The sequence below is a fragment of the Natrix helvetica genome (assembly GCF_964273705.1).
Source record: "Natrix helvetica genome assembly, chromosome: 9".
Classification (NCBI taxonomy): Eukaryota; Metazoa; Chordata; class Lepidosauria; order Squamata; family Natricidae; genus Natrix; species Natrix helvetica.
Window position 1 is genome coordinate 9,989,556 of NC_138560.1, and position 25,016 is coordinate 10,014,571.

Genomic DNA, 25,016 nt, shown 5'->3' on the forward strand with positions numbered 1-25,016 from the left:
TGCCAGGGGAACCTTTACCTTTATACTGGACATCAAATGAATACATGCAAGCAAATAAATCGATGCTATTCTATCAGGGCTGTAAAAAAAAGTTCTGGACGCCAGATAATCACTGCCGGCAGACTTTACGTAACTAAATATATATATATATATATATATATATAGATAGATAGATAGATAGATAGATAGATAGATAGATAGATAGATAGATAGATAGATAGATAGATAGATAGATAGATAGATAGATAGATATAGATATAGATATAGATATAGATATAGATATATATATATATATATAGATATAGATATAGATTATATATATATATATAGATTATGTTTGTGTTATCAGCACAAATACAACACATATATAGATTATATATATATAGATATATATTGCGCTATCCTCTCCCAGTCAACTTTGCTCATTCATTCTGGTGTGCAGAATGTTGGGCTCTCGGAGACACGCCCCCTTATCCCGCCCCCTTATGAAATCCCAGCCTATAGAAAAACAACTTTGGGAAGAAGGCGGAACAAACCGCGCGGTGTCCAAGTTTGCGCAGGCGTTTACCCAACCCCTCAATATATATATATATATATATATAAAATGCGTTTCCGTCGCGCCCGCCCGCACTCTTTTGCCCGCCTCTGGCTCCGCCCTTCCCTCCCCCGCCTCCGCGTCCTTTTTAAGCGCGCGCGCGCGCCGGCTCCACGCGTTCGTAGCTTCTGGTTTCCTGCCGACCTCGCAAGATTCTTCTCCAGACGCGGACGGGCTCTTTTTTTGTTTTTTTTAGAATAAAGCCTTGGGAGGGCTCCGGGTCCACGCGCCTGCGCAGTGGACAGGCCCTGTGGAGGGTCAGTATCGTGGGGGGGGGGGGGAGCGGAATCCGGGCGCGGGCGGGGGAGTGGGGTGTCTTTCCTGGGCCTGGCCCGGGTGGAAAGGGAGGCTCTCGGGCAGCGCCTGTCAAACGCCGGAGCCGGTCTGCTTCGTGCTGGGATAACAGCTGCACCGGGGCTGGCCCTTGACACGGGTACGACGGGGGGGGGTCGCTTCCCCCTCACCTCTCCTCGGACTACAAAGCCCATCACCCCCGCGTGGATCTTCGGGGTGGGGGACACACACAGCGGCTGCCATGGCTTGCCTTTCGGGGTCCTATTGGGCGACCCCCGCGTTGCCACGTGTAACGAGGTTGCCCGGTCTTTTCCTCGGGTTCTGACGAATGCAAGACCTCCAGGCGGCTGCAGGTCAGCTGAGTTTCTGGGGACGTCCTGTGGGCAAAGGGTCTGGTCCTCTGGATGACCCCCTCCCCCCCCCGCCTGGAAATGGATTTGTTGTTGGGTAAACGGGGTGCAACTGGTCGTGGGAAAGCAGTCCCGGAGGTTTTGCATTGGTGGCCCTAAATGCCGGGGCTGCACTAAGTCAGCATCAGGATGGGGTTCTGGGCATCATCCATGCCTGAACTCTCGTGTCACTCTTTGGCCGGCTTTCCTTTCTCTTAGCGGGCTTAGGATAGTGTTTCTTAAACTCTTGTCTCTCCAGATGCCTTCCTTTCTACTTTTAAGTTGAGATAGGTAGGTAGGTAGGTAGATGATAGATAGATAGATAGATAGATAGATAGATAGATAGATAGATAGATAGATAGATAGATGATAGATGATAGATACATGATAGATAGATGAGTGATTGATTATTGATAGATGATTGATTGATAGGTAGATAGATAGATGATAGATAGATGATGATAGATAGATAGTGTGTGTGTGTGTGTGTGTTCAAGTCAATAGGTTTAGGAAGATTCTCACTCATCCAGGTTTTATATATATATACAGTTGCCTCTTGAAAAAAAGCACCTTTGGGACACTCAAGTCAAAAGGTTGACTCTTTGGCAAATGCTTGGATTCATCCCTTCAGTTTTCCTGGCAAATGTTGAGAAGGGGGTTTGCCATTGTGTCCTTCCTGGAGCTGAGAAAGAGGGACTTTCCCAAGTTCCCCAGCTGGCTTCATGCATAAAGCAGAACTGGAACTCCCAGCCTTTGCATTTCTATCCCAGTGTCTTAAGCACTACACCAAATTGGGTGTCTAAAAAAATATGAAGGGTATTTTGATTTTGCAGACCTGAGAGGGTCTTGGGGATCCCCAGGGGTCCTCAGACCACATTTTAAAATGGTTGAGGAGGGTAACATGGGTGAGGGAAAACACCATGAAATCAGCCATTTGAAAATTAGCATCAATTAAATGTAATGCATTTAATTCTGCTCAGTATTTTTCTTGTGTCTTTTCATTCATTCTCCCCTCCCTCAGAAATGTGTCTCTAATTGCAACCTTTTTTTTTTTTTTTAGTGAGATAGCCTATCTTCTCTTCAACTCTTTTATTTCCAAATCCCTTTGTGGATCCTGGTTGGTAATTCACTAGGGAGTCTGTTCAACAATGACGTGAGATATCTCTCTTATTTCTCATTTTTTGTAGGGGATTTGTTGTTGTTCAAGAACAACGAAGCCCAGTCCAGAAGCTTTCGTCTTGTTCTTTTAAGTAATCATTGTTATAAAAAGCAGAGGATGAATCTCTCAAAATAGCACAGCATGGGACTATATTTGGTGTGGAGGAAGAAACGCGGGAGAAGAAAGACTTGAGTTTTTAAAAAATGGGCCAGATTCAGCTGGGACTTTAGAGGAGGGGGGGGGAATAATAATGCCCGCTGTTTTTCCCATTGCATCCCAATGGGAGAGGCAGGAAGGCAGTGACTCAATGTGTTGTTGTGATTGCTCCATTCTAAGGCCTCCCCTCCCTTCGCCCTCTAGTTCACATGAGAGCACAAGTGGAGCATATGCTGCCCATTCCATGCTTCTCAGTGCACACAAGCATGTCCGCATGGCTCTTGCTCCAGAAGAAGCTGTTATTGGCCTTATGTAACTTTTTGGCAACCCTGTTAAGTTAGGGAGTAACAGACTGAAAAGTAGTGGAGTATTCAGGACGCTGATTCTTTTGGTTCACCACATTACCTGTGATAACATTCTTTGTCATCAACTCTGCCTGAAGGTGTATCCCGGCCTTTAAAATACGGTGAGGCAAACATCTGGGAAATTCTGGAACAACATCTTTGGCAGGACTTTACTTTCTACATCCCCTCTGATTTTTCATGGCAGCATTCCTGTTTATTGAAATATTATATATATTTTATGTGTGTGTGTGTTAGCTAAGACGCTGACCTTGTTGATCAGAAAGGTCAGCAGTTCGAATCCCTAGTACCGCGTAAAGGAGTGAGCTCCCGTTACTTGTCCCATCTTCTGCCAACCTAGTAGTTTGAAAGCAGGTAAAAATGCAAGTAGAAAAATAGGGACTACTTTGGTAGGAGGTTAACAGCGTTCCATGTGCCTTTGGTGTTTAGTCATCCCGGCCACATGACTATTGAGACGTCTTCGGATAGCGCTGGCTCTTTGGCTTTGAAATGGAGATGAGCACCGCCCCCTAGAGTCAGGAACGACTAGCACATATGTCCGAGGGGAACCTTTACCTTTACCTGTATTGCTTTTTCCATGATTTCATTGAGAATATTACCTTATACCTCTAGAAGACCCTATATTATCTATCTGTTTATCTGTCCGCTTGCCCATCCATCCATCCATCCATCCATCCATCCATCCATCCATCCATCCAATTTCTATAGCACCTCACACTTAAGCGACTCTAGGCGGTTGAAATACCTATCACTGAGGCTTTCTTATTTCAGATTTTTAATCTGATGCGAAATATTTAATTGCTGCTGTCTTTCTAACCTTTCTCCTGATCCATTGTGCTCTTCATTTATTTTAATGTATAATGGACTCATCTGGTGTTCTTTTGTGGAATAAAAAGATATATAAAATGAATTAGCAGTTGCTCCCATTTTCACTGTTTTTAGCCTCATATTGATCTGGGAAGACATGCGTTTTGCTGTCTCATGTTCCTCTTAATAAAACATTGTTTTTCAACCTTGGTAGCCTTAAGATGTGTGTCAAGGTTGGAACAGATTGTTTTAAAGAAAATGAAGGATTGTAAATAGAATAGTTTTCTAAAGTCTTTAGTTGTTCTGCCCTTTCTCAAAGTGAGTAACTTGGTACTAAGTTATGTATGGTAGAGACCATAAAGCCTGAAGGTATTTTTGTTGCTAATTCCTTAAAAGGGCTAGTTTATGGGGAGAGGCAAAAGTAGAAAGTGAGTCTGATTTTCATTAGTATTAATGAACTGGAAGCATGGCGCTTTATTTTATCAAACAGTACTGCATATGTAGACAAAGTAGCATGCAAAACATAAAGACAAGTACAAAACAAAATTAAGGTGTAATCTTATATGGAAAACAAATGGGCAGCCAAATCAATAACAATGTAAAATTGAACAGTGGCTTTAAATCTGCAAGATATACAATAAATATAATCTTGTTTTATGTTAAGAGATACATATTGGTCAGCAAGACTGATCAAAGCCAAAACCAATAAATCAGTGGCGATATTTTACGAAACTCGACTTTCTTTTTCTTTTTTTAGACATTGAATCAAATGAAGTACATTTTGGTAACAGGCGGTGTCATCTCAGGGATTGGAAAAGGAATCATTGCTAGCAGCGTTGGGACAATCCTGAAATCATGTGGATTACACGTCACTTCCATTAAAATTGACCCTTATATTAACATTGATGCAGGCACCTTCTCTCCTTATGAACATGGTAAGACGAGATGAAAACCTTTTCTTGATATAGCAGCAAGGACTGAGTATTTCTTCATTCTAGTACAGAAAGTACATTTTGTAGAGTAGAGTAGAGTAGAAATAGAATACAATAGAAATAGGAATAGAAATAGGAACAGAAATAGGAAAAAAAATGGAAAAGAAATAAGGATAGAAAAGAAATAGGAATAGAAAAGAATAGTTGGAAGGGACTTTGTAGGTCATCTAGTCCAACCTCCTGCTCAAGCAAGAAACCCTATATACCATTTCTGTCCAGTCTCTTATTTCTCTACTTTAAAAACATAGAATACGGTACAGAGAGTCCAATCTGTGTATTGGGCTATTTTATATTATTTATATTTATAATGTTTGCTTTTGTTTTTATTCCATTTTTATTTTCTTTGACATCAGCCCCTCTCCTAGTCATGTCTATAAAATGGGAGGCCATGTACATGGGCTTCAATGTGTTGAAGTCCATTCATCTTTAAAATGCCAAGAGTGAGAAACACTGCTGTAGATTGTTCAGGCAACGAAAGCAACAGGCAGCAGAGGTCCTTGCTGGGGTTTGGTCTACAGTGGGAGGCAAATGTTGATGCTCCTTCAGAAAATTGTACAGTAGATCCTAGGATGGTTCAACTGACATTGCCATTGCTAACGGGAATATGCTAGGCTTGGGAAAAACGTTTTGGAGGAGGCTTTCATTACACAGACATGGATATGCGGAAGAAGGCGACACAAAGCTTATCTGTGGTGGTCATTTTGTTTTAGGTGAGGTCTTTGTGTTGGATGATGGAGGAGAAGTGGATTTGGATCTTGGTAACTACGAACGGTTTCTTGATATCCGGCTCACAAAGGACAATAATCTGACCACAGGGAAAATATACCAATATGTCATCAACAAGGAAAGGAAGGGAGACTACTTGGGTAAAACGGTGCAAGGTAAAGTATTAAACATGGATTCATTCTCCTTTGGCTGCAGACTTTGTTTAATTTCAACCATAAAGATCATGTACTTTATGTACTGTAGCTTATGTACTGTACAATACAATACGATACGATACAATACTATAGCAGAGTTGGAAGGGACCTTGGAGGTCTTCTAGTCCAACCCCCTGCCTTGGCAGGAAACCCTATACCGTTTCAGACAAATGGCTATCCAACATCTTCTTAAAGACTACCGTAGTTTATGTACTATAGTGTTTATGTACTGTAGCTACTGTCTCTCCTGGTGGTTGTTTTGATAACCTGGAGATGAATCTGGGCACTTCGAGACACAGTTGAAAGCATTATTTAAAAAAAAAACATTTCTTTCCAGTATTATAAAGAAAGAAAGAAGAGAATAATTGTTAGAGTAACTCAAGGATGTCTTTAGGGAGTGGTCAAAAAATTAAGATATCAGCCACAGTGAAACAAAGCTTCATAGTAATCAAAGCTTCATAGTTTTTTATGTGTGTCATGTACACGGAGCTTCGATTGCATTGTTAAAGTCGCCATCTTGACTTTTTTGACCTTACCCTGCTGACATCCCTGGAACATCTAATACTATTCTAGTTGCATTTGCATATTGCTGTAAGCCAGAACAGTGGAGACTTTACTCAGGAATGATAAGGTATCCAGTAACCTTATTAGATAAAACAAAATAGCCAAATTGGTTAGAGTTGGATAGCATCTAGATTGAATTAATAAAATCAAATAACCAGAAATTCACCAAGAAATAAATGTTCAGTGTTAACATGAGATGATTCTAATTGAAACCAAGTATGTAGCCAGAAAAAAGGGACGTGGTGGCTCAGTGGCTAAGACGCTGAGTTTGTCGATCAGAAGGTGGGCAGTTTGGCAATTCGAATTCCAAGAGCCGTGTAATGGAGTGAGCTCCCGTTACTTATCCCAGCTTCTGCCAACCTAGAGTTCGGAAGCATGTAAAAATGCAAATAGAAAAATAGGAACCACCTTTGGTGGGAAGGTAACAGCGCTCCATGCACCTTCGGCATTTAGTCATGTCGGCCACATGACCACGGAGACGTCTTCGGACAGTGTTGGCTCTTCTGTTTGAAACAGAGATGAGCACAGCCCCCTAGAGTCGGGAAGGACTAGCACATATGTGTGAGGGAAACCTTTACCGTTAGCTTATATGATGTCAGCCTTCAAAACAGGAGGAGGGAGGTAATGAGGAAAGAAATCAAGATGAAACCTATGTAGCCAGAAATTATTGAAACAATAACTTTTTAAAAATTATTTTACAGTTGTGCCCCACATTACTGATGCCATCCAGGAATGGGTGATGAGACAAGCACGGATCCCAGTGGATGAAGATGGCATGGAACCCCAAGTCTGTGTGATTGAGGTTGGTGTCCATGGCCTTCTGTGTCTCTTCCCAGGACTTCAGACAAACTAAACCTGTAAGATATTGGTTGATGATTACCACCTGGGTATTGCTAAAGGTACCAAAAACCATTACCATACTTTATGGTCATTAATCAGAACAAGAAAATTAATATGCAAATATCCAAAATATCCAAAGGTAAATTGATAATGCCAGGATAGTTGGGGGCTATAGGCTGATTCTCTAAACCACTTAGAGAGGTCTTTAAAGCACTATGAAGTGGTATATAAGTCCAAGTACTATTATCAACGGATAATTAGAATTGCAGAAAAAAAAACAATTACTACCAACCTGCCTTCCATTGAGACCTTTATACTGCACGAGTCAAAAAGAGGGCTGTGACAATATCTACAGACCCCTCACATCCTGGATATAAATTGTTTCAACTTCTACCCTCAAAAGGACGCTATAGGGCACTGCACACCAGAACAACTAGACACAAGGACAGTTTCCCCCCGAATGCCATCACTCTACTTAACAACTAATTCTCACAACACTGTCAATAATTTAGTTAGATTGTATTACTATTATTCTTCTCTTCCTTACTAGTATGTATCTCTTCCAACTTATTACTAAAACCATGTTGCTTGTATCTTTCAATTTATATTGTTCTTATTTGTTTCCTAAAACGATTTGATAGCTTGAGCTTGACTATCACTAAGTGTTGTATCTTTTTATTCTTGACGAATGTAATTTATTTTCCTTACGTACCCTGAGTCCATATACACCAAAGACACATACCTTGTGTGTCCAATCACACTTGGCCAATAAAGAATTCTATTGCTATAGTTAAGAAAAGTACACGAAGGGATTTGGCTGAAATATTGTTAAATTTGAATATGGTAAAAGGAGACCGGGGACAACGACAGGATTTGTGCTTTGCGGAAAAGAGCACTGCATTTAATTTTCGATGTCTGTATTTTAGCTCGGAGGAACAGTGGGAGATATTGAAAGCATGCCTTTCATTGAAGCATTCCGCCAATTTCAATTCAAAGTCAAGCGAGAGAACTTCTGTAATATTCACGTCAGTCTAGTTCCCCAGGTAAGATTCCATAAGGCAGTTCCTTGTAGTATTGGTCCCAGAGAACCAAGGTTGCTCTTTGCTAAGACTTTGGGTTATGATATCCAAAAGGTTGGGAATTGTTTCTTCCACCTTGCTTGTTCTGCTTGTTCTTCTTTGGTCTAGAAGTTTAATAAATTTAAAAAAATTAATTAATTAATGATAGCAAACTGTTTGTGGAATTAGATGGCCTAGAAACTACCGTGTTTCCCCGAAAATAAGAGTCTTATTTTCTTTAGCTTTTGCCAGAAGATATGCTGATATTCTGGGAGGGCGGTAGAGTTAGAATTAATACAACTATGGAGGCGGAGGCCTTCATGGGAAAAAAAAAAAGCTCTCCCAGATAAAGCTGACGATACTACACAAGACACGGGAGGTGCCGAGGCTTTGCTGGCAGGCGGGGGGGGGGGGGGGGAGGAGGCAACACTGAGAAAACTCAGATCACAGAAGTGAGTTAGAAAAATAATGCAATTGCTGATATAGGGAATCTTTTCTGTTCGATACAAAATAGATTGAAATTATTGAAAGACATAAGGTAAAAATAAGCTGTCAAAATTTAGCTAAGCAATAATCATTTTGTTTATTAATATGTAAAAGTTATGAGAATTGGGGGGAGTACCATTTCCTGCATAATGTAGCTGTTAAAATTTGTAACCATATCCATTACCCTTTTCCTCAAAATTTTGTAAAACTAATAAATTTTTTTATTATATATATATAAAAAAAGAGTCTTATTTTCTTTTGACCCCCGAAATAAGCACTTGTTCTTATTTTTGGGGAGGTCTTATTATTTTTGAGGTGCAGGAGGCGGCGAGCATGGTCACCTCCTGGCTGTTGCTGTGTTGCAATATTTTCGGGGAAGGGCTTACTTTAGCGCATGCATTCAAAAGCTCGATAGGGCTTATTATCCAGGGAGGTCTTATTTTCAGGGTAGACAAATAAACCAATGAAAAAACAGATTGCAAGAATGACCTGAAGGTTTTCAAAGAGGTTGGGAAATAAATCTGATCTTAATTTGACACATTGTCTTCTTGTTTATGTTTCTTGGCTTGGCTCTTTTAGCCAAGTTCTACAGGGGAGCAGAAAACAAAACCCACCCAGAATAGTGTTCGTGAACTTCGGGGCCTGGGTCTATCACCAGATCTAGTAAGTTTTGATACGATGTATGTTTAAAAAAAAAATACTGGCTGGATTTCAAACGGCTATCAGGGTGAGTCTGGGAAGATGTTTTTCAGCAATTTGACAAATATAAAATAAATTGCTGTGAAAGAGATAATTATCTGTTCCCAGAAGCTGAGAAAGTATAATGGGGTTAATTGTTCTTCTGTGAGCTAACCAAATTCTGTTTGAAGGCTAGATTTAAACCTTCGGCAAATCTTTTGAAGGTTTTGCTATTTTCTTTGCTAGATCGTGTGCAGATGTTCCACGCCTCTGGATACTTCAGTGAAAGAGAAAATTTCCATGTTTTGTCATGTAGAACCAGAACAGGTAAAGTTGCTTCATGTTAACAGTAACGTTCGGCATAGATGCACGTTTTCTGCTGGCTTTTGATTTCATGTAATAGTTTCTGCTTGCACAGAACAGATTGAAGTTACGAACTCCTATCTAACTTATTAATTATCTAGGGGAAAAAGAAAAGAAATGCACAGGGTAGATTTTCAGTCATTTATCACCAAATCACAGTGATGACGAATTGTAAAACAGGTATTGAAGCATTACCTGTAGGCTGCTGTTTGCCTATCTTTCCTTTTCATCAAAGCTCTGGAGACCCGCATCACAGAATTCTGTGCAGCCGACTTTATGTATGTAAGCCCCCTTTTTTCCAATTAGCTGGGACTTGCAATGCACCTTATTTTGATTTTCTGTTTGCCAGAGCAGCAGTTCATTCTGTGCATCGTTATCTGTATTTGCAGATACGGCTCTTAAGATCCCAGCAATATTTGCTTAACCAAATAATTTCCTTTGCGCCAACAGGTAATCTGTGTCCATGACCTCTCTTCCATCTATCGTGTTCCTCTGTTGCTAGAGGAGCAAGGAGTGGTGGATTATTTTAGACACAGGCTCAACCTTCCCATTGAAAAGCAGCCCCAGAGAATGCTGATGAAGTGGAAGGAGATGGCAGACAGGTGAGAGCTACTCTGGGCAAACAGTAACTCTGGCTAGTTTCACGCCATGCAGTAAACCTTTAAACCTAAGATGACAAAGCAGAATGGCTGTGCAGTTTGATGTCCTCAAAGAAAGCATATTATTGCTTGCAATGATGTCCTGGTCCACCCCAACCAGCTAAGACAATCATTGGATTCCCACAGCAATGAAGCACATGGCACCCAAATGTAGATTGCTATCGTGTAGACCACACCCCTTCAGACCACAGATGAAAAGGACAGGAATGGAATCCTCCCTTATAATTGTGGAGCGCAGTGGTTAGAATGCAGTATTCTGCTCACTGCTAGAAGTTCAATTCCTTCAATCCTAATAGGCTCAAGGTTGACTCAGCTGTCTATCCTTCCGAGGTCGGTAAAATGAGGACCCAGGTTGCCGGGGGAAATAGGCTGACTCCGTAAAATTAGCAGTGTTAATAATTTGCCTTTTACCCAATTTACTGCATGTGTGGATTTTGATGGGGGTGGTAATAGTGATGGTGCTTTGAGGTGGAATGGAGTCTTGGCAGCTACGTGGACAAATCCGTCTCATTTTTCTAGGTAGCAATTTCAGAAATGGTTGCTCTGGCCTCCTTCCTAGGATCAGTCACCCAGCTGGTTTTTGTGTCTACCCATGTTTTCCTGTTTCTTTGTTGTTGTTAGTTGCGAAGTCATGTCCGACCCATCGTGACCCCATGGACAACGTTCCTCCAGGCCTTCCTGTCCTTTACCATCATCTGGAGTCCATTTAAACTCCCACCTACTGCTTCAGTGACTCCATCCAGCCAACTCCTTCTTTGTCGTCCCCTTCTTCTTTTGCCCTCAATCTTTCCCAGCACGAGTCTCTTCTCCAGTGAGTCCTTCTCACTAGGTGGCCAGAGTATTTGAGTTTCATCTTCAGGATCTGGCCTTCTAAAGAGCAGTCAGGGTTGATCTCCTCTAGGACTGATCGGTTTGATTACCTTGCCAGTCCAAGGGACTCGCAGGAATCTTCTCCAGCACCCTAGTTCAAAGGCCTCCATTCTTTGGCACTCAGCCTTTCTTATGGTCCAACTTTCACAACCATACATTGCAAGTGGAAAAACCATAGCCTTGATTATACACACTTTTGTTATGATTAACATGATAATGTTAATATTGGCTTTCTCGTTCCAAACTTTTTGATACTCACTTTTTAAATACGTGGTTTTGGTTTTTCACACAGATACGATCGCTTATTGGAGACCTGTTCTATTGCCCTGGTTGGCAAATATACAAAGTTTTCAGATTCATATGCTTCTGTCATCAAAGCCTTGGAACATTCTGCTCTAGCAATCAATCACAAACTCGAGATAAAGGTATGCTTTTTCCACTGACTACCTCCCCCCCAAATATTTTTTTCCTTGCTTGGTTTCGTTTGAAACTTAAAATCGAGATGGGTGTCTACCCTGAGTTGATATTCCTATGGCACCTAAAATGCTATTACTGGCACAAATTCTACTATGTTTTACCAACGACGACAAAAACCAGCCCACCTCATATAGTCCGTCAATGTTAGAAATTATGGAAGCTTATTAATGTGATAACAACGATGCCAGCGTTGGTCACAATGTGTAAGAAAATCTTTGGGATGTTGATATTGTGTCAATCCCCCAATTGGCTACTGTACACTTTTCCGTAGCTATAATAAACCGAACGGGGAAAATGGATCAAAAGACTCCTGAGGGGCCCCTCAAGACCAGGGATGTCAAACTCTATTTCATTGAGAGCTGCATCAGGGTTGTGTTTGACCTCGGTGTGTGTGTGTGTGTGTGTGTGGCCAGGATGGGCATGGCCAGCTCGCCATCACTCGTGTCAGGTGCTTGTGGTGGCCTGACCGCTTGCTGATCATGCCTGAGCTCTGTTTTCACTGGCATAAGGTTGCAGGAGGCCATTGCAGCTGAAAACGGAGCTTGGGTGAGCCACGAGAGGCCCTCCTGAGCTCCTGGCGGAAGCACCACAGGCAGGTCCTTCATTGTTTCCTGCGGGCCAGATCTAAGCACCCTGTGGGCTGGATCCGGCCCCTGGGCCTTGAGTTTGACACCTGCTGCTCAAGATCCTCTCGGATGCACGAAGTGAAAACTATTTGCCAGATATATGGAAGATATTCCTAGAAATGTAAAATATATCTTATTATTTTTTTATTGGTTAAAATAGTTTTTCATGAAAAGTTTTATGTTAATATGTTTCATATTATTTTTATATGATTCAATAAATATTCTATGTGTTGATTTTGATACAGTATTAATCAATGTAACCTACTACAAGCAAATGTTCTTTTGGAATCCTTCATAATTTTTAAAAGGAAGAAGGTCTTGAGAGCGAAAAGTTAAAGATTGGCATATGGGATTTCTTCTGTTCCTCAAAAGAAGACCGAAGGCTCTCAAGAATGTTGATTGCATGCGCATGTGAAACCCCCCCCCCCCCCCCCCATCCACATGCGCCCTGTTTTGGGCCTAGCAGGCCTTCCTGAAGCCTCCTGGGACAAAAAAATGGGACACAAGGGGGGCAGGCCCCCTTCGCTCCCCTTGCCCTCTGAGCATGCACGCGCAACCCCCTCCCCTACGCATGCACAAGCATCTCCCGTATGCGTGGCAGAGACCTGATGGCATGTGCATAAGAGCTGAGCTGGGGTGACAGATCATGTGCACACAGAGAGGACTCTGTGTGCCACTTGTGGCATGCGCGCACGCACACACACACACACATATATGTTGATTGCATGTGCATGTGACCCCCCCCCCCTCCACATGCGCCCTGTTTTGGGCCTAGCAGGCTTTCCTGAACATATATATATATATATTTGGGCATACCAGGGGTTGTAACACAAATACATATATATATATGTATTTGTGTTACAACCCCTGGTATGCCCAAATATGGGTAAGGGTATGGCTAGCTGATGAGAGCTAAATAGCTTGAAATAGATCTATACTAGTCTCCCTTTATTTATTTATCAGCACAAATACAACACACACACACACACATATATAATCATAAGGATCATTTGGTCACTATTTTGTCAGTTAGTAGAAAAATCAAGGCAATGATCAGCAAACCTTGACATTCAAGGCCTAAAATGAGACGATCTTTCTTTCTTTTCTTTCTTTCTTTCTTTCTCTCCAGTATATTGATTCTGCTAATTTGGAACCGGTTACATTGCAAGAAGAACCAGTTCGATACCACGAAGCCTGGCAGAAGCTTTGCAGTGCTGAGTAAGGCATTCGTCCTCTTCCTTGCTGTGAGGAGAAAATGTCTCCTCATTTTATTGAAGGTGTTTTTGTGCTTCTCCCAGCAATAACTTCATTTTTATTAGGCCAGACTTGTTGAGGCAGTGTTCAAATGTCTTCCTTTTATGAGTTAGGCACCGGGGCCTTGTTTCCTGTTTCTGAGCAACAGGATGAAACAAGTTTTTATTGCTGGCTCTAATTCCTGCTGGTTTGGAATTCTATTTAAAGAAGAGGGTGACATATAATAGGATGAGAAGGAACCTTGGGGATCTTCTGGTCAGAAATCCTCATTTCATCCAGGACAAATGGTTGTCAAGTCTTTTCTTGAAGACTTTCAGTGGGTGAAGCACCCACAACTTCATGAGGAAGGCTGTTTCACGGCTTCTTAGCTCCTTCCGTTAGGAAATCCCTCCTTATTTCAAGTTTGGCTCTCTCACAATTAAAATTCCACCCATGGCTTCTTGTCTTATCCTGGGATACTCTGGATAATAAATCCAACACCCTCTTCCTTGTGACATTCCTTCATGTTTTGGAATGCCGTTATCATAGCTCCCTTCTCTTCTTTAGGCTAAACGTAGCAAGTTCCTTTAACTGCTTTTTTGTTTGTTTGTTTATAAATGTCATTATAAATAAATGCCACGTAGAAGTTCCTTGTCCACAAACCACTTGCTGCAGATTGCCTCTGGGTGATGATCGTACGATTGTGCCACAGAATGAACAAATGGGACCCCCCCGAGCTATTGATACGGGTGGCGGGGGCTCTCTAAAGCTCAAGTAGCAATAGCACTTAGACTTATATACCGCTTCACAAAGCTTTTACAGCCCTCTCTAAGCAGTTTACAGAATCAGCCCATTGCCTCCAACAATCCGGCTTCTCATTTTACCAACCTCGGAAGGATGGAAGGATGAGTCAAGTCTTGAGCTGGTGAGACCTGAACTATCAGGGTGGAAAATTCAGCCCTGTTCCCCTCCTGGGGTAATTGTATTTAATGAGGGATGAACCGTGGTTTTTCCTTGAAGTATACTTCGAAATTAAGAAAAATAAACCCGAGATATATTCTAAGAAACACATTTTTATTGTAAAGAAAATGAAAAACAAAACTTGCTAGCTAATGATTACAGTTTGGCAGTGTTCCTGCCTACGTTCTTGGCAGGCGAACAAACAAAAGGAAAAAAAATGTGGACATGCGTAGTGAACTTAGTGATACGAGTCAGATCAGTCTACCGTATGTCTTAGAGTTTAAGCACAGCTGGCAAACAAAAAACGCAGTGACATGAACTGCCAAACTGCTGGCAGGCAGCAGAAGTAGCCTGCAATACTGCATTCTGACCACTGGGCTACCATGGCTCCTAGTAGTTTTCCTAGAGGTTTCTAGAGATTGAACTCTGGACAATCAACATTCAGTAGAGGGGTGTTACTATGATACGCACCTCTGTCAAATTTCAGCTGCAAATCCCTGCTTGGCTGAAACATCTTCATTCTTGCTTGCGACTGATGTTGCAAAAACACCCCATTATTTTGAGCGGTGTTTCCGCATTTATTGTCTCGTGTTGGTGGTGATACTATTTGCACAAACAACAATCTGGAGAAATTCTTGCTGGATTAACACTGGGCTAAATCTTGGTGGTTTCCACTAAAGTTGTTAAGTAAAGCACCACGGCTGTGCTTTTTAAACAAAGTGACTGGGATTGTTTTCACTAAGCCTCCTTAGTAGGAGGAGTGCATTGCGGTGTGTGTTTTACTGGGTGAATCCAATTCGTTTTCAGAGGACTAGGATAAATATAATGCAAAAGGTGAAGTGAGTGCTCAGGTTTATCCAACAGGCTTCCTCCTTTTTTGTTTAGCGGAGTCTTGGTTCCAGGTGGTTTTGGTGTTCGAGGCACAGAAGGAAAAATCCAAGCCATTTCTTGGGCAAGAAAGCAGAAGAAACCTTTCCTAGGTGAGAACATATGCTTGAATGTTATTTTTTATTTTTGTATGGAGAAAGATGTAGCAGAACTTTAGTTTACAAGACATTGGGCCTATTCTTTGATCTCTGTGTCCAACCATTTCTACCTGTCCAATAGGACCAGTAGGATGGGTGCCCTCCAGATTCTTTCAATTAATCAGTGTCATCTCTTGAGAGACAAGAAGGATGGGTCAAGGCACATGCCCTCTGGAAGAGCATCTCTGCAGAGATTCATGTGACCCACCTGTGTGATGTTCCCAAAGTCTTTAAAGACTTGGCTTTGTTCCCAGGCCTGGGGATAGAGTGATTGCTGAGTCCGTTGAATTTTCTTCAGTGGGTTGATGTTTGTTTCCTCTTGCCCATACGTAGCCCTTAGCAATAGCACTTTGACTTATATTCCGCTTCATAGTGCTTTCCAGCCCTCTCTAAGTGGTTTACAGAGTCAGTCCATTGCCCCCAACAATCTGAGTCCTCATTTTACTGACCTCTGAAGGATGGAATCAACCTTGAGCCTGGTGAGATTCAAGCTGCCAAATTGCAGCCAACTGGCAGTCAGCAGAAGTAGCCTGCAGTACTGCATTCTAACCACTGCGCCACCACAGCTCATGATCTTTTCCTCTTAGTTCTTTATTACAGCATAAACTGTTAGGTGGCCTCCAACGTTAATCCAATCAATCATCAACCAACCAACCAACCAACCAATCAATAAGATAAATAAAATTCAACGAATTGATTTGAGCGTGAATCAGAATTGAAATGGTCCTTTCTCTATCAGCTTGCTTGACATGACAAAGAAATATTCTTCAGTATTATCCCAAGAAACCTCTGAAATCATGTGTGGCCAGACTGATGCATTATCATAAGGACATAAACTATCCTGTACCTGATCTCCAGCTGCTTATGTAAAGTCTAATAAAGAAGGGTAATAGGAATTCTGCTGGGTATTTGAGAATACCAGTGCATATTTTTTTCAAAATATATCTCCTTGCTCTGTTTTCTACAGGAGTCTGTCTGGGAATGCAGTTGGCCGTTGTGGAGTTTGCCCGCAACATCCTTGGCTGGCAAGGTAAAGGCGTGGGAAAATAAACATTTGGGTCTGTCTTTCAGAACGTTAACTTTTAAAATCGCTTGTGATATAATTGCTGTAGGGTAGCAATACGCTGGAAACATTTAAATCTCAATAAAGCTTTTTATACTCTTAAGGTAATTGTACCTGTTTCACTTTACCCAGTTTACACAGGAGTTTCTAAAGGAATGAGCTTTTAATTCTCTAAAGTGTTCACAATGCAAAAGATAAATCTCCATGTTTTTCTTGCTTTGTTTACTAGCCTAAGTGTAGAGGTCTTAATGAGAAAGCACCTATTTACAACGTTCAAACTTAAGTAGTAGATTATTAAAATATACAACATGGTATGTTAATGATTTAGGTAGGACAGCATTGACCATGTATATGTGAAGTGTTTGATCTGAGTCTTGGGTTACATTGCCATTCATGCCAATTAATGGAAAAGCTGCTTTCCACTGGAAATGTAGATTTTTTTTTCTTATGTGATCAAACCTTATCGTCCACAGATGCCAACTCTACCGAATTTGACCCTAAAACTACACACCCAGTAGTAAGTGTGATGATACTTTTTAAAATCCATTGTGGTTTCTTTTCATGTGTACCAAGAACATTTGTTCCCTCCCTCCCTTCTCACAACAATTATTTTGAAAGGAAATGTAAAAAAATTCCCTGATTAGAATGAATTATGATGAGAATAATTAGACTTCCCTATAGTATTATGATTGATGAACTTCTGTTAAAATGTTGTCTCATATTTGAAGTTGTCTGAGAGTGGCTCTGCCTCCTTTTTTTGTAGATATGAAAGTCCATATTTTATTTTATTTACAGCCAGTGAATCTCTCAATTTGACCAAATAGGATGTGTGTTACTTTTACTTGACTTTGCTGTGGCCTGCCAGTGGCCAGCAGAACTGGCAGCAGATTCAGACAATGAGGAGTTTGGGGAGGAAGATGGGCCAGTCCTGGAGTCTGGGGAAGGCTCTGATGAAGGCTCTGTGTCGGAGGCAGAGAAGGGGCCAGAGCTGTATGCCAGTTATCAGCTGCCTTCAGGGTCAGACATCAGTGAGGCAGAGGAACAGCCGGAGCCTGTTCCCAGTGTGCGCATGCGCAGAGTTGCCAGACAAAGGGAACAGCTAAAAAAGAGGGGTCGACTTGGGAGTAAGGCCACAGGTGGACCATGAATGGCCCTCCCAGAGGAAATAAAAGAGGAGCGAAAGGGGAATGGAGTTTGCAGGAGACAATTAGTTCGCTTAATTGGTTCGTCACTCTTCGCCACGTTTTGAAGATATTGGCCTGGCAGCTCTCCGAGCTTGATAAGGTCTGTGACTGTAAATCCTCCCTTGAAAGACTTTTCTGGGTGTGAATGAGCAGAATTCACAGCAAATTAATAAAAGAGGTTTTGTTGGGACAAGGAGTTTGCTTCATGCTGTTGGGAAGCCTCGGTCAGAACAGTCTTTCTATTCAAGAGTGTTGTAGATACCTTAAAAGTAAACTTTTGCATGTTTGTATATGTGTGTGTAAGTTACATATGCATATAATGTTACACATTATGCACTCACGTGAATAAAACTCATGATAGACATGAAAAACGCTGTATTGGCAGTTAGAATGGGGGTTTAAGCCCTTGATGGATTACCAATTTCAGAAACCATCAATTTTGTTTTTAGATGCTACTAAACCCATGCAAATGAAACAGCTTATTTTGTTTTCCCTTCATACTTGCTTTAACATCCTTAGTTGTCTTAACTTCTTCTCCCTCGTATCATACTCTTCGACTTCTCAGGTAATTGACATGCCGGAACACAATCCAGGTCAAATGGGTGGAACCATGAGGCTGGGCAAGAGGAGAACGATCTTCCAAACCAAGAACTCAGTCATGAGTACGCTTTCCTTGACCTTCCTTTTGTCCACCCACCCCCCCCCCGCCCTGCTCCCCTTCCTTTCTTTTGACCCCTGATTGTATTTTGATTATACAACTACTTGGGCTCCTTAAAGTAAGGGAAATTATAGCTACCGTCCGTCCCACTTTCCTAGGACATTTGGGACAACTTTGATGACTTTGGTAGTAACTCTACAAAGAATATATATCTTTTCATAGATTTTCACGGGTGTAGGTATGCTGGTTCTTGTTGTATTCGGGTCTTTCCCCATGTAAGATTGAGATTGTCTTGGCAACGTTTCAGCGAGGTCTCACTCGCCATTGATTTGAGAACCAGTTTGGTCTAGTGGTTTAAGGCACCAGGCTAGAAAGCAAGAGACAGTGAGTTCAAGTCCCGCCATAGCCATGAAAGTCAGCTGAGGTGACTTTGATCCAGTCCTTCTCTCTCAGCCCAACTCGCCTCACAGGGTTGTTGTGGAGACATTTGGAAGAGGAAGGTTTGTTGGTTCACTGCCTTGAATTATTTGCGGAAATAATAAAGGCGGGTTATAAATAAGTATTAGACTAGAACAGGGGTGTCAAACTCAAGGCCTGGGGGCTGGATCCGGCCCATGGGGTGCTTCGATGTGGCAGGTGGGGCCGCCCTGGAAACAGCAAAGGACCGGCCCGCGGTGCCTCTGCTAGCGAAAATGGAGTTTGCGAGGGCTGCTTGCGGCTCTCCCAAGCTCATTTTCACTGGCAGAAGGCCGTCGAAGCCAAAATGGAGGTCGTGATGGCTGTAGGAGGACTTCCCGAGCTCAGTTTCGCTGGCAGAGGATTGTAGGAAGCCATCGCAGCTGAGAACGAAGCTATGGAGCCCATTTTTACTGGCAGGGTGCTTGGCCCACCACAGGTGCCCCCGACACGAACAACATCGAGTTGGCCACACCCTCCCCAGTCCCCCGTCCCCCCCCCCCCCGAGGTCAAATATAACCCTGATACGGCCCTCAATGAAATCGAGTTTGACACCCCTGGACTAGAAGGTAGACTCATGCATTCTTCCTTTAGTGACCGCTTTCTAATAAAGTTTTCTGTAAGAGGAAGAAAATCACTATATCAGGAAAAGGCCAAGGGTAGGTATGGTATTAATAAGTATGCTACTTTCAAATAAGCAGACGGCCGTGTATTTTCTCTACCAATAGGAAAACTGTATGGAGATGGTGATTACTTAGAAGAAAGGCACAGACACAGATTTGAGGTATGGCTCCTTGGAGTAGAGAAAGAAAGGCGGTGGGGTGGGGAAAGGACCCTTTTCCTCCAAAGTCCAGTTAAAAACTATCACTTGGTGTCATCTTCTCTTCATAGGTAAACCCAGAGCTGAAAAACGCATTTGAAGAGAAAGGCATGAAGTTTGTAGGCCAGGATGTAGAAGGAGAGCGAATGGAGGTGGTTGAGTTGGATGGTGAGCATTGATTGATCTTGTCACTGGAAGGTTTGCTAATTGTTAATCGGGGAAAAGTTTGAGGGGTTTCTCTGAGATTTGTGGAAGTGATCTTTCCTTAGATAGAAAAAAAAAGAGAATTGCTATATTAGGTCTTTAAAAAAATGAATTTTAGTGATGGCTAACATGTGAGCTCCTTGTCTGAGCTTGCTTTTCTTGCAGACATTTCATTACCAAAGTAGAGAACATCAGTGATTTACCCAGTTTGGTAATGAAACATCTGCCCCCCCCCCCAAAAAAAAAACCCCAGCCAAGCTCAGAGAGCACCAAGGACCCCACAGTTCAACCCCGAGTACAAATATTCTCTTTCATGGCTCCACACCTCTAGCGTTTTATAGGATGCTAGACAATAACCTAGCATTGGCCGGGTATTTATTTATAGGGGGAAAATGTCCGGACCAAACGTAATTTCTAATGTTGGATTTCCCCCCTTACCAGAGGGAACCCCTTTGTGGAGTACTGTGAAGCTGTTACCATGGCAACTCCACTGCGCTGTACAGTAGAAGCCATTTTGTGGCAGTACAGTAGAAGCCATTTTAAGGCACAACAGGCTGTATCTTAACAGAACACAACCCCCACCCAGTATTTGTCTCCAGAAAGTAAGTCATCTGTGTACCAAGTTTGGTTGAAATTGCTTGAGGCATTCCAGAGTTAGGCTGGAACACACACACACACACACACACACACAAACACAAACACACACACACAGCCCTTTATATATCTATATAGATTCATGTTGCCTTATGAAGAGTTTTGGCCATTAAGCTAATAAAGCATGTCTTATTTTTTTCCCTCTAGAACATCCTTTTTTTGTGGGGGTTCAGTATCACCCAGAATTCCTATCCAGACCCATAAAACCCTCTCCTCCTTACTTTGGCCTCCTCCTGGCTTCTGCAGGGAGACTCTCGCATTATCTTCAGAAGGGTTGCAGACTCTCTCCCAGGTAAGTCCAGCCTGCTGTGTACTTTGGGAATTTGCTTTGGGAGTGTGTGGGAGCTCCAGATTTACATCCGTCGGACACCGTAGCCCTCGTGATAACATCCTTTCCCCTTGCACTATTATAATTAATATAATATTAATAGTGCATTGTGGGAGAAGTGCATTATAAAGGCCTCTCTGCTCTGCCTGTGCTTCTGTTAAATTAGTGATTAAATTAGTCTTTTTCGGCAGTCCTTAATGTTGATACGTTTTGGAAAGATTTGGGGTGTTGGTTCATGGTTAAAGGAAGGTCAGTTCTTTATTTCCCCCCCCCCCCCCCATTGTCACTAAGCAAAAACTCTGATCTCTATCTGTCCCCAAGTCAGTTCTGGTTCTGTAAATTTGGCAAAAGATGAAGGTTATGACAAACCAGAAACGGCTTCTTTGTGAAATTATATTAGAAAGGGTAAAGGAGGAAGAAAACTTCTCTCTCCCTCCCTCCTTCCCTCTCTTTCCCGCCATCCCTCCCTCTCCCTCTCTCCTTCTCCCTCTCTCTCCCTCTCTCCTCCCTCCCCTCACCTTCTCTCTCCCTGTCCCTTCCTCTTTCCCTCTCTCTCCCTCCCTCCCTCCTCCTCCCTCTCTCGTCTGTGTCCCCGCTGTCCCTACCCTCCCTCTCCCTCCCTCTCTCTCTTTCCTTCTCCCTCCCTCTCCTTCTGTATTTCCCTCCCATATACATATGCATGTGCAAACTATGGATTCTAATTTACAATGTAAATACAGCCAAGCAACCTTTATCTTCAGAAATGTTGAGACCTCCAGTATTTGCTCTGGATGACAGTTATGTTCTTTCTCTTGATTCCTCTTGCCTCAGTGGCAAGGAATTCTAGCTGAATCAGTAGACCAGGAGCAGAATTTGTTCATGCATGTAAGAGAAGTCCTGTTATTTTTCTAACAGCCTGAATTTTACAGGGATACCTATAGTGACAGAAGTGGAAGTAGCTCCCCCGATTCTGAGATCACAGAACTGAAATTTACTGCAGTGAATCATGAGTAAACTGCTGGTAAAATCTTATATTTCATTTTCTGGGGTTTTTAAAAATGGTTTCTTTCCCAGTTTGCTTGCTTGCGGCCATATTTCCTGGGAGCAGGGGATGGTGGTGGTGTTGTCAAAATTAACCAGGTTAAAAGAGTGTTTTCAAAATACCGATCAATTTGACATAAATATCTCTGATCTTCATCTCTTTCTCTCTCTTCATCTCAACCTACCCACCATCCAGGTGTTTGGAAATTCTTCACTGGACAACCCTACGTCCTGAGGATTTTGTAGATCATGTCATTACCATTATTTTTTATTTTTGGAAACATCTTGTCATTACTTTTTTTTTTTTTAAAAAAAGAAAGTATTCTGAGAAACTGGCAGTGCTGCTTAGGTGTGCTCACCTGGGAACGTACAAACCTGAAGTGCAGAAGCTGAGGGAGGGAAGAGACATTTTGGACACGTAAGGAGCTTTAACGTCGTAATTGCTCGCAGAAGAGGCCACGCAGAATCTCTGTTCAGGATTTTCCGATTCTTCTCCATTGTTGGAGGTCTACATTATACCGTTGGCATCTCAGTGGCAAGTCGTACAAGTCAGGCTAGATCACAAGCTTCTAAAGTATTCAGACTTGGTGCTACAGCCTAACAATCCCTTCACCTTTCCCAAGAGAATAATTTTCCTGTTCCCGAGACTCTGTGTACTTTGATGCTGGCCCCCACAGTCAAAGATGCTTTGAAAATTTGAGAGTGTTAATTCCTCCCCGCCCCCCACCCCCCACCCCCCAAGCCATTTTACACATTGACCAGAGGAGCATGGCTTTCTTTAGTTCAGCTTCCTGAACTGAACCGATTCCTTGCATCAAGGGGGCGGGGGATGGAGTGGGGGTGCACGTGTATGAAAAAGTGACTTTTCAGAAGTTGCCTTTTGCACCGCTTATTGCGAGCTTTGCCTTGGACTAGAAAGAAGCACTGAGGGTCTTATTTTTCACCCGCATAGGGTGAGACCATCACCCTATGCGGAACGAAGAGCTCCTGCGGGCGTATGGGCTGCCCCGGGCATCTGTTTTTACAAGGGGATGTATGTGTCCAGTGACATGCAGATGCAGTGCTAGGAGAGAGAAAGGATGAGCCTGCAGATGTGGGGGTTGGAGTCAAGCATGGTTTACGATCTTTTCCCAGTGCAGGGTTTTAAACGACATTTTCCAGCAAGTTACGCAAAACAGTGTGTTAGTGCAAACATATTGGATGTACAGATCTTTTTCAGTTCATTAAAACTTTGGGAAAACAATTGGTCTGCTCTGTCTGTTTATATAGCTTGAAAACTCTTTCCCCCCCCCCATGCCCTCCCCATTTCCCTTATTTAAAGAGTGAAATTTCTTTTGAAATTACATCATTTCCTTCCTTCCTTCCTTCCTTCCTTCCTTCCTTCCTTCCTTTCTTTTCCTTCCTTCCTTCCTTCCTTCCTTTCCTTCCTTCCTTCCTTCCTTCCTTCCTTCCTTCCTTCCTTCCTTCCTTCCTTCCTTCCTTCCTTCCTTCCTTCCTTCCTTTCTCATCTCATTCAAAATTATATGGCCACCCACCCCAAATACAGGTAGTCCTCGACTTACGATCACAATTGGCCTCCAAATTTCTGTGCGAGACATTTATTAAGTTAGTTTTGCACCATTTCACAACTTTTCTTGCCACATGGGTTAAGCGAATCGCTGCAGTTGTTAAATTAGTAACACGGTTGTTAAGTGGATCCCGGCTTCCCCATTGTTTGTCAAAAGGTTGCAAAACAGGATCCCTTCCTTGACCCCAGCACACTGCAACCATCATAAATATGAATTGCCAAATGTTTGAATTTTGACCTCGTGACCATGGGAAAGCTGCAATGGTTGTGAGTGTGAAAAGCGGTCATCAGTTCCTTTTTCTAACGCCATTGTAACTTTCAACTGTTATAAGCCGAGGACTACTACCTGTACAGAATTACAAATATGGCGGACCATAGGAGGTTGCTATTATTTTATTATCTGAAACATCCATCCATATAAATGGTGGTGGATGTCAGTTAAAGAATACTAGTCATAAGCCAAGTTTAGACTTTTAACCTGCTTGAATAACCCTAAAATCCCAGCAATAACTCCCTGTTTTTGCTTCTAAAGAAATAAATGCCTGTAGCAGTAATAGCCACATGGTGAAAACAGGCAGAGGAAAGGGCAGGTTATAGAAGGGGGACAATGGGGAAATTACCATTATACTATTAATATAATAGTTATGAATAACGTTTTCCCATAACATGAAATACAATAATACAATAGCAGAGTTGGAAGGGACCTTGGAGGACTTCTAGTCCAACCCCCTGCCTTGGCAGGAAACCCTAAACCATTTCAGACAAATAGCTATCCAACTTCTTCCTAAAGACTTCTAATGTTGGGGCACTCGCAACTTCTGGAGGCAATTTCTGTTCCACTGATTAATTGTTCTGTCAGGAAATTTCTCCTCAGTTCTAAGTTGCTCCTCTCCTTGATTAGTTTCCACCCATTGCTTCTTGTCCTGCCCTCAGGTGCTTTGGAGAATAGCTTGACTCCCTCTTTGTGGCAACACCTGAGATATTGGAACACTGCTATCATGTCTCCCCTAGTCCTTGTCATTAAACTAGACATACCCAGTTCCTGCAACTGTTCTTCATATGTTTTAGCCTCCAGTCCCCTAATCATCTTTGTTGCTCTTCTCTGCACTCTTTCTAGAGTCTCCACATCTTTTTTACATCGTGGCGACCAAAACTGAATGCAGTATTCCAAGTGTGGCCTTACCACGACATTGTAAAGTATTAACAGTTCACGTGATCTTGATTCTATCCCTCTGTTGATGCAGCCTAGAACTGTGTTGGCTTTTTTGGCAGCTGCTGCACACGGCTGGCTCATATTTAAATGGTTGCCCACTAAGAACTCCAAGATCCCTCTCACAGTTACTACTATTGAGCAAGGTACCACCTATACTGTACCTGTGCATTTCGTTTTTCTTGCCTAAATGTAGAACCTTACTCTCTTCACCATTGAATTTCATTTTATTAGATAGTGCCCAGTGTTCAAGTTTGTCACGATCCTTCTGTACCTTAAGCCTGTCTCCTGGAAGTCTTGGCTATTCCTGCCAGCTTGGTGTCATCTGCAATGTATTGA

At 42.3% G+C, this 25,016-nt stretch overlaps 1 protein-coding gene across 2 annotated transcripts; it reads left to right on the plus strand.

The window, feature by feature from the left end:
* The first annotated feature begins 682 nt into the window (after positions 1–682).
* Positions 683–23,143, plus strand: CTPS1 (CTP synthase 1). 2 transcript variants are annotated; one of them, XM_081962376.1, is made up of 19 exons: positions 683–852; positions 4,520–4,697; positions 5,465–5,635; positions 6,940–7,040; positions 8,005–8,121; positions 9,202–9,285; positions 9,547–9,627; positions 10,114–10,265; positions 11,485–11,617; positions 13,425–13,513; positions 15,374–15,468; positions 16,481–16,543; positions 17,050–17,093; positions 18,326–18,422; positions 19,603–19,658; positions 19,766–19,862; positions 20,700–20,844; positions 21,775–21,880; positions 22,097–23,143. In XM_081962376.1, exons 2-18 carry the CDS (start codon positions 4,532–4,534, stop codon positions 21,845–21,847), a joined length of 1,764 nt encoding a protein of 587 aa, XP_081818502.1. In that variant the 5' UTR covers positions 683–852; positions 4,520–4,531; the 3' UTR covers positions 21,848–21,880; positions 22,097–23,143. The 2 variants fall into 2 exon arrangements, with proteins under 2 accessions (XP_081818502.1, XP_081818501.1); XM_081962375.1 differs by having other exon boundaries at positions 684–852; positions 21,789–21,880.
* The last annotated feature ends 1,873 nt before the right edge of the window (positions 23,144–25,016 follow it).

Excerpts from the sequence above, each read along its gene's own strand:
- CTPS1 (XM_081962375.1), top strand. The coding sequence starts at position 4,532 with ATGAAGTACATTTTGGTAACAGGCGGTGTCATCTCAGGGATTGGAAAA. Across the intron at positions 10,266-11,484 it reads TGGAAGGAGATGGCAGACAG|ATACGATCGCTTATTGGAGA; the intron begins GTGAGAGCTACT and ends TTTTTCACACAG. Across the intron at positions 15,469-16,480 it reads GCAGAAGAAACCTTTCCTAG|GAGTCTGTCTGGGAATGCAG; the intron begins GTGAGAACATAT and ends TGTTTTCTACAG.